Below are 12093 nucleotides of genomic sequence, written 5' to 3'. Positions count from 1 at the left end.
CTAGGTCCTAGGCACAGCCCTTTTAAAAGGTGCATGCCTGGTACGCCTAGGCGTGCACCTGATGCGCCTTGCACCTGAGCCTAGGCATGCCCTTTTGAAAGTTTGACGCTTTTTTGCTTTCTTTGAACCTAGCAACCGGGTCGGGCCCAAACGAGTCCATGTTAGGTCCTAAATTCTTAGTTCTCACACAAAAAATAACAATTTTATAAAGAACCCCCTATTTGGTAATGTTGTTCATTCATTCATCCAACTAAAATATCTTCTTAAAAAGCAATTAAAATTATAAAATCATTATTTTTTGTGTGAGAACCAAGAATTTAGGACCCTAACATGGACTTGTCTAGGTTTGCCTTGAGGGGCATGGCACAAAGACGGCTCGTAGAATCAGGAATGTAATATGTTTTACATCGCATCAGCTACTTTAAGTAACGCAATTGAGGAAAAAAGAGATTGTGGGTTTTACATGCTTCAAAATGTTTTATATGTTTGATTTTATTTTTAAATTCACATTTGAATATGCTTTACATGTTATGTTTATGTATTTTAATTTTAGATAATAGGTTTTTTAAAACATTTATTTTAAAAGTTAAAGTTATATTTTTTATTAATATTATGTTTAATATTTTTTATTTTTTGGCATTTTTCTGACTTTGTTTTTATTTTTTAGTATTTTTTCATTTTTGCACATTGCTTCAAAAAGGCACGCGCCTTGCCTTGCACCTTGTGGTTGCACCTCGGGCGCAAATTGACCCTTGTGCCTTGTGCTTTTAAAACACTACCCTGCACCAGTAATACAAAATATAGAAATGAAAAAAGACAATAAACTAGAAAAGCGTTTGCATTTGGTTAAATAGAGAAAATATAAAAGAATTTAAAAAAAAAAGCAATTAGCAACTATTTAAAACTAATTAAAAGGAAATTAGTTTGTTGAATTGAGTAGGCAATTGTGCAAATGAAGAAAAGACCTTGGAACTTCAAGATGGAAATGGAATTAAAAATTGTAAAATCAAAAGTAAAATTAATAGCATGAAAAAAGTACAAAAATGTCTAACAATTTCTTTTTTTTTATAAATATGTCTAACAATTTCATTAAATTGATAATAGTATATTAAATAAAGATAATATATTAAGAAAGTTATAAAATACAGTAAAACACCATAAAACCGTACAATATATTGCTCAAAAACTACCAAGATAGAATTTTACCACCAAATGGTCATCAATCAATGTCCATTGGCATAAGTTTTCACAATAGCCTACTATGCATCCACAAATAAAAACCGTACCGGCAATCATAAACCGCCAACGTAGAGTTTCTTTGAAGAATGAAAATGAGCAATATGAGGCACTATTATTAATTATCAAAAAAAAATATGAGGCACCATTATTTTTCATGCTGCTAGTTACCTCAATTTTTATGCCATGGACTCATTTTTCATTCTAAAACAAATGAAGCCAATGCAAAGAATTTTGTAACGAAACGCTCTTATGTTATTCATTCTTGCCTAGAATGAATATGAATTAAAAGAATGAGGCCCATCAGCAACCCAAACATGGCCTTATATGCTGCCCATATTTTCCGATTCAGCCCAAACTACTGCTGCTACAATAGACTCCAAGGAAGTTTGAGTGAAAGGTCACAATGAGTCCCCAGTCACACATACACACACACACCCTTCCTATCCTCCTGTTTATTCTCATTACCACCCTTATCCCCATTGGATCTAGGTCTGATGTTGCAAACAATGGTCGATGATTCCTGTTTATTCTCATTACACACACACACCCTTCCTATCCTCCTGTTTATTCTCATTACCACCCTTATCCCCATTGGATCTAGGTCTGATGTTGCAAACAATGGTCGATGAATCAATCCCAGATGGTCTCATCATGACATTCATCCTACTGTCTTCTCAAAAGACAAAGGCATATGCCTTAGAGAGAGCCACATTCTCATGGGATTAAACCAAATCAGAAACTCAAACACCCTGTTCTTCTCTACCAGCTTATGATAACAGCATCCGTAGTACTCTCCCATACAACAATCTCCAAATGATCTATCACCTGCCACAAAGTCCTCAGTCTAGAGAAATACACTGCAAGAAGTTTGTCTCCCCGCCTTGATTTCTCAATTGATAAGCTCTAGTAACATTCTACCTAAGAACAGATCTCAGCTATTCCATCCCAAATCTCCTTAGCAGTGTCTTCCCTAGGAAATTTCTACTAATATGAAAGTACCATAGAACTACACAGTGAAGTCATTACCATATAATTCTCTTGCACCCATCAAGAGAAATTTGTCTTAGGTTTCTTCTCCTCACCAATGATATATCCCAATTTTCCATGTCCACCAATAACCATCCTAGCTGACTGTGCCCATTCTGTACCATCCAATTTAATAGTCATGATAATACCTGATCCCAAGGGACTAGCACGTCCCACTCAGTCCAAGGTTACTGGCCATTTTCTATTCAACTTCACTACCCTCCATTCCTTCTCAAACAGCTCTCAACACTAATAAAAAAAGGAGCCTCCAAGATCGGATCGATCCCTCCCAAAAAGTCTAAATACACTCCTAAAAATATAAAACCCTTGGAGAGAGACCCAAAAAACAAAACTAGAAATTGAATTGCACCTATATGAAGCTTCTAGGAACCTGAAAAAATCTAAGTGCCTCACTCCAAGTCAAAAACAAAGAGTTCACTCTAACAAAGACTCTTCTTCTCTCTCCAATTCTCCCTAATTTTGATTTCAAATCACATACCACACTCCTGATGTCTGAATTCCACCAAAAAATCCAAGAATTGGATATTTCCTGATCCCTCCATGCAGTTGGCTGAACTAGGACTGCATGGGTCAACTCCAAGAAATTCTAAAAGTGGCTGTGACACCAAGTAGCAAATAACATAAAATCAAATACTGAAGAGAAAGAAAGTAAAGAAGAAAGAGTTTTGAGAGTAAAAAAGGAAGAAGAAGAAGGTGAAAGAAAGGGAAGGGAAGCCAATAGTAATATGGCTGCCCTTAATAGGGCAGATATTGCCAACACACTAAAAAATCTTAAATCAGCAGTAAACTAATGAGCCTTGGGCCACCCAATAACAACAACTAACTAACAAGAAAATAAATGATAAAACCTCAACACTCCCCTCTGAAGTTGGGAATAATGCCAACTTGCATAGATTATGGTTAAAGAATCATCTGACTCAAATTTGATGTACCCAATCTGATTCAACATTACTAGACCAAGCACATTGAGGGGGACTGTTGGTAATGGTGAAGAATGCTTGCTTGCCCTTTGGACAATCTGAGCCCAGTTGCTGATTACCTTACCAAGGGTGTTCCAAAGGCCAGGTAAGAAGATAATATTCTCAAGCTATATGTGCTTGATATATATACTCTACTTGAGGGGGATTGTTGAATTGGTTAGCCTTAATGGTGAGAAATTTAGTCTTTTTACTCAAAAAGTATAAAGAAGAACCTAAAAGTGGACGGTATTGTAATTTTACAATTTAACATAAATGCCAATAGCTTGGGCATGAGATCCAATAATTGATTCTCAGCCCATTCTCTCTAATTCTTCTCCTCTCTTCCTCTACCTTTGTTCTCTCTTCTTTCTTGATTTCTTACATCAAAAACACAATAAATTTTTTATTTCTCGAGTGATTGCAACAAAATCATGTCAAAAAAATTATACAGGAAGACAATGGACACTTCATAATTCATACCACATAAGAAGGTAACAGGAGTGGCTGAACTGACCTTTAAGTTTGTCGCCACCTGGCACATAGCATTGAGATTGTTAAAGATAAATGGTAAAACATGGAAGACAATGGACACTTTTAAGTAAAAATACTTAATTATACAGGAAGAAATATTAGAGCATAAGGAATGCAAATGGATCATTAAGGTTCTCACCCATGAAAAAAGTGCCGAGAGCCCAACGCCAACTCCAATCCAAAAGAGAGGTGACCCTCTAAAATACAATCAGAAGATTAATCAAAACTTTGCCACAAATACAAATTTCAAGCGAAACTCTGAAATTAATATATGGCATTATATTGCTCCTTCCATATAAATAAGAAAACAGCAGATATCTAGGGGCAGGAATGCAAGTGAGGGGCACATGCTTACATAGAAGAAGGTGGGGATGGTGCTGAGAGCTGTGGGTTAACACCAACTGAAGACATTTCTGTTCTGCTTGATGAAGAAATACTTGCAAAAACCTCCATCCCTAACCTTTCCCGCACTACAACAATGCAAATATCCTCAGATTACAGCACAGACCAAAACAAAAACATGTAGTGGAAGTATGTTTATGAACATAATTTAGCGGAGACTTGAGGCTCAGTTTGGCAACAGTACAAATAGAAATATGCACAGTGCAAATACAAGGTTTAGAAATACAATATACAAGGTTTTGCACTATACATGTTTGTAATTGTAGTCTTCCCAAATTGAGCTTGAAGGGCAAATCAGTAGCAAGAAAGGGTCAATATAAAGAAAGACTCTCCAATCTCAAGTAAAGCAAACAAGAAGGAATGGTAGGGTCCTTTAAATAAACATTCCAAAGTGTGAAGAAAAAAATGAGGTCAGTGTGGTTCAATCCCACTCACAAGGATAAAACTGATGGTGTGACATCTCTCAAAAGGAAAGAAAATAACAGGCAACATGTGTTTTACTGTTGAACCATCATCAAACCCGCAAGTTTAGAAGTTTCTTTAGGATGAACCCTCTGGTTTGAAACTGTTTCTACTCTTTAGACTGATTTAGTTTACTATGTCAAGCAGAGCAGTAAGGAGAATAAATGACAGTTTGCAGCACAGTTCAACCACCAGACCATATTTGCAGCACAAGCAGAATACATGAAAGTTTCACTGATTTTCAGAGCTCATAAATGTGGAGAGGCAATCATTTATTGAAAATTGGTAAAGAGGGACTAAGTGTTTCTTCCAAGAACCATAAATAGATATGCTAATAGACAGAAAAGAAGCACAAAGTATGCAAAACATAAATTATTAATTTCATTTATTACCCAACTTATAAAGATATAAATAGATCTACTAATAGGATATTAGACAGGCATCCTGTAAATTTTAAAGTTTAACAAACTCATATACAGAACTTAACTAGAGTGGCTTTAAAGATTCAGACGTTAAAGATCTTGTAACTGATACTGTTTTGACAGTAATGCAAATTGTTGCTTTCTCCTTGTTGGTTAGGGTCCACACTTCACCAACTTGGTCTCCTCCGATCCATGGTTACATTAATTTGAATTTTCATGGCTGCAGTTTGGGTAACTGAATGGTATGATCATAGCCTTCTTTTCTGGACCAATAAGGACAGAGAGATTGAACAAGGGCCAAATTACTTGGAGTTTGACAGGGATTATGACCAAATCCCTAGATCTAAAAAAAATAGTGGTGGAAGGGGGCTTGAAGGTGGAGGTATGATGGATAAAAAACATCACCATAGGTTCACAGAAATATAGATGTTAAGAGGGAAGTAATCCTAGGATAGGTAGCTAAGAATTACATTGAAATGGGCCAAAAGATAAGCTAACAGCAAGGCTGATGCTTTAGCAAGCTAATCGGTAAACAGAAAACGATGTTCTAGGGAAGAATCCCACAACAGATTGGGTTGCAAGATACAATGCTACATCAGGATAGGTAGCTAGTTCTAGCCTATAATTAGGAGTGTTTTGCACAAATCAATTCTGTATGTTGCTAAATCATTCTTTCATCACAACTTATACAATTTCTGTTCATTACTAATGAAAAAGTATTTTGACAGCAATTCCTATTTCTTTTTTTTACGAACCAGTGCAACAGAGGACTGTATCTCAATGGAACATTGCAGCAAAGCCACTCTACCATTACAAAATACCACTTCATGTATTTAAGACATCTACAAAGGATACCCGACAAAAACAAAGATTGGGAATTGCACTTAAGGCTCAGTTTGGAAGGAGTACAAATACAAATTTGTAGAGTGCAAAGCCTTGTATTTTGTATTATTTTTTTATGAATTTGTACTGTACATATTTGTATTTGTACTCTTTCCAAACTGAGCCTAGGGATTTGTTTGGGAAGAGTACAAATACAAATATGTACAGTACAAATTCATAAAAAAATAATACAAAATACAAGGCTTTGCACTCTTAGCCTAGGGATTTGTTTGGGAAGAGTGCAAATACAAATATGTACAGTGCAAAACCTTATATATGGTATTTCTAAACCTTGTATTTACAATGTACATATTTTTATCTGCACTATTCCCAAACTGAGCCTACAGAACAATTCATCCATCTTGTTGTACAAAGTGCGTGCTTATTCATCAAAAAAAAAAAGTAAGTGTTTATTCTAAGTTTACCATATAATAGAATACATTGATTCATGGCTTGGTCATCAGATCCAACAATCCTTTTAAATCGTGTATGCTGTACTTTCTCCCATTGCATTCTCTAGAAGAACCAATCCATTTAACTTGGTAGCTGAAAAGTTTTTTTCTTGGTCTAGAACTCTCAGCAGACTTCAAAAGGTTGGTTTCACCATTACTTGTGATAAACTATCAGGCTCTAGTGCCATATGTTTGGAGAAAGGAAGGAATAGCCAATCTAGGGTACAGAAAAAATTGACTTTTCAGGTTAGCTTTCATTGATACCATGTAGGTGACCAATTGTGAAGGTGTATTGCATAACTGTTATTTTATTCATTTCTGATACATTTTGAGGCTGTTTAAATCAGCTTAGGCTTTTCCTGTACACTCAGGTGGTTATACACTGATGGAGGACAGGGTATGTTCTACTAATTCAAGTTCTTGTGGTAGACTTTGTAGGATGAAGGGTGGACTAATAGGTGATCATTTGTGATGGTGTATGTATATAATAGTTTAGGAAGGCATATAATAATCCGGTCTATATGGAAGATCTATGCATTACCAAATGGTCTTCATATTCAAAGACCAGCTCTCAAAAGCTACATTTGATCTGATGAGCTATAGAAAGACCTGCCAAACACAATGCATGTCTTTTCTGTTTAATTAAAACAATAAGCCCATATGAATCTATTAGTCTTTATTTCTCTTTAGTTTCCGCAAATTTGCATGATTAACTCTAACTCTTAACCAGTAAACCCATTCCAAATGTTTACTACAGAAAATGCAGTTTTCATATCCTCTCAAAAATGCAAGCATATCCATGACACAAGGTCAAATAAAAAATATGGCCATATGAAGTTATGAACAGTCTAATATGATCAGATAAGACCCAGTTCACAGTTAGCTGTTTACACATCCTTAAAAATAAAATCCCATAACCAACTATAATTGCCCACATAGAACATAGCCAACAGTGACAAGTGATCTTTTTCAAAGTACTTTCCAGCACTAGACACAATGATCAACAACAACAACAACAAGAAAAAGGAATAAGCAAACCATGATTCTTGACATTCCACTGAACAGTGAGCAACTCCTACCAAGATAAATCAAGATTAAAGAAACAGAAAAAGAACAGGCATATACCATCTCTGGGAATTCTTCTTGTTGTTCCATCAACATTTCCCTGGCTTACAGAAGAGATAAGGTTTCTGGTTCTCACAATGCCCTCTCTTCTCTTTTTAGGTAAATTGGAAAAAAACAAGGGGCGCCTGCTTGAGATGCCTGTGAGGCTTGGTGAAGAACCCAATAGAAACTTTGGAGGAGCTAGAGCTAAATTTTCCATTTGCAACTGCAAAAAGAACAGCAAATAGAACTGAAAGAGTCAATATAGGAGCAAGATCTCAGTAAGGGCTCAGAGAAGTGGAAAGCTCTTTCCAGAGTTTAAAATGGAGAAAAGAAAATTTGGAAATTATCGGACCAATCAAAGAAAAGGAAATTGTAGATCATATCATGAAAATAGTCTCCTCTTCCTGGAAGAAAACAAGGTTTTGAGACAATGAGTGATGAACACGGTGGGGCGCCCATGACTCGTTTAATGATTCAACGTTCAATAAATCATCACTCTTATAAAATCAGTGTTAAAACCCGTATAACTAACGCCAGCTCTCGGTCGAGTTCAGGCAGTATCTAGACGAGTTAAATTAATACAAATATATATATATATATATAAATATAATGATAGAAAATGTAGAAAAGATATGGAGAAATTAAGGAATTTTCGAAAAATATAGAAATAGATGTATAGAAGAAATTGTTATAGTCAATTCCACCCTTTATAGACCTGTTTTGATGGATTAGAATTAGAACAAAAACAGAACACTCATAACAACTAATCAATAATATAAAATTTTGAAAAAGCGTAACAAATAACCAAATTAAACAATCAAAATACGACTAACTTAAAATGTAAAATGCCATTTTGAATACAAAGAACGCATCCATCAGCAAGAGAGAAGCCGGCCGAGCCCTTATTTTCTTGCATACATGATGAAGAAGAACGGAGCGGAGCCTATGCTATCGGTTCAGAGAGAGAGCCCTGTATTGACAGCACACACAGAGAGGGTAGGGGAAGAGGGGTGAAAGCGTACCTGATCCCTTTCCTCGGCACTTAATCTTCGACGTTCAAAAACCAATTCACCGAAACCCTAAAATTTCACTGAAACTATATTCAGCACTTTGGTTCAAGGGCTTCTGGTTTGTCTATTGATAAATAGCAAGATTAACCCGCCGATTCTTTCCCCGCCCCCGTTTTATCCAACTGCAGAATTCGGATGGGCTCCCCAGTGACCCAGTCCCCACAGAGCGCTCCGCCCCATTGAGCAAAGATTAGCTGAACGCGATCGCTGTTCAGAAGGCTGTTAAACCAATGATAGTGTTCCACGCCGGTAATAAATTCATGGGTCCACTGTGAAACATTATTAGTGGCGTGGAACATACCTTTGAACAGCGAACGCGTTCGGCTATTCCCAACTCTGCCTGATTGTCCATTCCCTCCGTGATTTGAACATCTCCCATGACAAGCATGAGAACATCTCCGTGGGGTGTATGTGGGGCGCACTCTATGGGTAGAGGTGTAATTCGGATGCCCGTGGCATGTTGTGCCAGGGGGTTAGAGGTCCATAAGCCAGTACGGGCTGGCACGGCCCGCCCGAAATATAGCCATTGCCTCTCCCAAGGGGCCCAATGGTTAGTTTCAACTTTTGGGGGAGGGGGTTTACAGAAATACCCCTGAGGTCCATAGACCAGTACGGGCTGGCACGGCCCATCCGAAATATAACCGTTGCCTCCCCCAATGGGGCCCAACGGCTAGTTTCAACTTTTGGAGGAGGGGGGTTTATAAAAATATCCCCCCAACAGCTATAAACAGCCATATTAGGGGGTAGGTTGAAAAAATGACATAAATGCCCCCCAATAGCTATATAATAACTAATTTAGGAGGATTTTTTTTGTAAATTTATTTACCAAAATACCCCTCCCAATAATTAAATAACAGGTAATTTTTTGGATATTTTGGGCAATTGAATTATGTTCAATTCCTATAAATAGCCCTATCCTCCACCATTATCATCACACCAATTCAACAATTCTCTTAATCTCTTCTCTCTCTCTCTCTCTCTCTCTCATACACATGCATTCCCAATTCTCTACAATCTGAGTAATTCTAATTAGCTAATTGTCTGGTTCTATATTCTCCAATTCTTAAGTCTCAACATTGTTGAAATTTCAACTTTCAACATGAAAAAGGCTTGCTCAACCAACTCAAGCATCTCAATTTGGGAAGCTTAGACGTTGAAAGGCTTCAATCGTTGAAATCATGTTGGGATTTTGAACCAGCAATTCGGGCAAGTCAAATTAGATTAATTTTTATCTTTTAAGAATTAAAAAATATCAATTATTATGAAAATTGATTCTCCAACATGTTCACCATTCATGATATTCAATCGCATCATGATAGTGTTAGCACCGATGCGATTGATGTCGATGGAAGTGGAACTTTCACCCCCCAATACTGATACTATAAGAAAAATGAGGGCATCTAAGTTGAGTATCCTAGTTCAAAAAAAATTCAAAGTAGTGGATATTGAGGGGAAGGGGAAAATGGTCGTTTGCCAATAATGTAGGAAAGACTTCAGTTATTGTAGCAAGGGTGGTACAGGTCATTTGAGCAAACATCTGCTCACGCATGAGAAGAAGAAGATGAAGGGAGAGAAACAACACAAACACAGATTATGAGGGGGGTAGTTTTGGTACTTTCAAATATTCACAATAAAAAATGAGACAAGAACTTGCTAAGTATATTGTACATGCAAAACAATCATTTATATTAGCCGAAGATCCAAAGCTAGAAAAATGGTTACGTAGTTCTATAAACCCACAATATAAAAAAGTTTATAAGAATACTATAAGAACAGATGCTTTAAAAAAAATTATTTATATAAACAAAATTTAATTTCATTGTTAGCAAATCTTTCTAAAGTTGCAAATACTTTGGATGTTTGGACATCCAAATTTAATATCAATTGTATTTGTGTTACTAGCCATTTCATTAAAGAAAAATGGCTTTTGAATAAAAGAATTTTAAGTTTTACTAGGCTTGAATGGCCACATAATGGCCTAGTTATTAATGCAAGTACTTTAAATACTTTGCATGCTTATGGATATTAGTTTTGATAATGCTAGTAATAATGATTCTACAATAAATATTTTAAAATCTCAATTAAGACCATGCTTAAATGGTAAATTATTTCATATTACATGTACATGTCAGATCTTAAATTTATGTCAAAATTATGGTTTAAAATATAAACAATTTATATTAGATGTATGTTAGAAAGTTGCATATCTCATCAACAATTTCTTTCTGAATTTTTATTAAAAAATACCTAATGATATGGTATTTGAGGAAATCGCAGTCTATATAAGAGATTTTTTAAAACATTTTTATGATGCAACTAATGAATTATTTGGAATTTATCATCCAACTAGTGATTGTTTTGCAAAATATAGAAATAATTTACAATTTCAATTTATTGTTGAAATAATGGAAAATAAATTTAAAAAATATTGGGAGAACATTTCTCTCCTTTATTGTTTAGCCACAGTATCAGACCTTAGCATTAGGAAAGATGGTTTACGCATTTTATTTGAATCATATTGTGAAAATATGAGTATCGATATAAAAAATAAAAAAGAAAAATTAATAATTTATTATTTGAAATGTATAATTTGTATGAATCTGAAGTTTTCATCATCTTCCTTGAGCTCAATAGTAGTAGAGAAAAACTTTTTTTATTTAATAAGTAGAAGGCAGAAACCTGTTAGTTCTACAACAAGTTCATTTACTAAACTTAATTTTTATTTATAAGCAAATTTTTCTAATTTATGTGAAAAGTCAAATAATTTTGATATTTTAGCCTGATGGAGTGAACAATCAAAAAATTATATAGTTCTCACTTCCATGACACGTGATCTACTAACCCATCCGGTGTCTACAGTTCCATCAAAGTCTTGTTTTAGTACAAGTACTAGGGTGCTCGATGACAAAAGAAGTTGCATGAATGATGAAAGCATAGAAATGAACATCTGCTTCAAGCATTGGCTAGATGCAGAAGATATATTACAAGACAAAGGAGGGCATGATACTACATCGGATATTTCACCCAAAGCAGATGATGAAAGTCATGAATGAGATTCATGAATTTGATTACTTGTATAAAATTTTTTATGTTTTCAAATTATTGTAAATTTTTTTAATTTTATTTAATTTATTTGATTTTTTTTAAATTTTAATAATATAATTTTGTACTTTCAATTTGTAACCATATTATATATTTTATATTTTATTAATTTTTTCCATTTTCATATTTCATTCATCTAAGTATCCAATGATCCAATCATTGTATTTGTAATTTGTACCATTCAAATTTAAATGAATAAATTTTCTATTTTTCTTCCAATTTGTTATTCCATCATTCTTATTTCAATTTGGTTAAGTATTTTTTTTTTCATTTATGTGTTAGATAACTTAGATTTCCCATTTCTTAAATTTTTAATTAAATCCCAATTCCCAAAGTTTAACGAAAAGTTAAATAATTTAGTTTTACAATTTTACTGGGTCGACCCCCAAAATCTCCACCAAGGAGAGCGGCACGGCCT

General features: G+C 35.0%; 1 protein-coding gene across 3 annotated transcripts in view; it reads right to left on the bottom strand.

The window, feature by feature from the left end:
• TIC40 (hydroxyproline-rich glycoprotein family protein) overlaps positions 1 to 8955 on the bottom strand; it is a 69605-nt gene extending 60650 nt beyond the window's left edge. The window contains exons 1-5 of one of the 3 annotated variants that reach the window (XM_088944126.1): positions 8526 to 8955; positions 7522 to 7726; positions 4132 to 4246; positions 3916 to 3973; positions 3760 to 3777 (exon numbers count right to left, since the gene is read on the bottom strand). In XM_088944126.1, the coding sequence (XP_088800252.1) occupies positions 3760 to 3777; positions 3916 to 3973; positions 4132 to 4246; positions 7522 to 7720 (390 nt within the window). In that variant the 5' untranslated portion in view covers positions 7721 to 7726; positions 8526 to 8955. Of the gene's footprint in view, positions 1 to 3759; positions 3778 to 3915; positions 3974 to 4131; positions 4247 to 7521; positions 7727 to 8336 lie in introns of all 3 variants that reach the window. The other 2 variants (XM_088944128.1, XM_088944127.1) reach the window with 2 other exon arrangements.
• Positions 8956 to 12093: the final 3138 nt, after the last annotated feature.

Source organism: Nelumbo lutea, chromosome 5 (genome assembly GCF_056320005.1).
Source record: "Nelumbo lutea isolate HS-2025 chromosome 5, American lotus-T2T, whole genome shotgun sequence".
Classification (NCBI taxonomy): domain Eukaryota; kingdom Viridiplantae; phylum Streptophyta; class Magnoliopsida; order Proteales; family Nelumbonaceae; genus Nelumbo; species Nelumbo lutea.
This window is presented reverse-complemented; position numbering and strand designations above follow the sequence as displayed.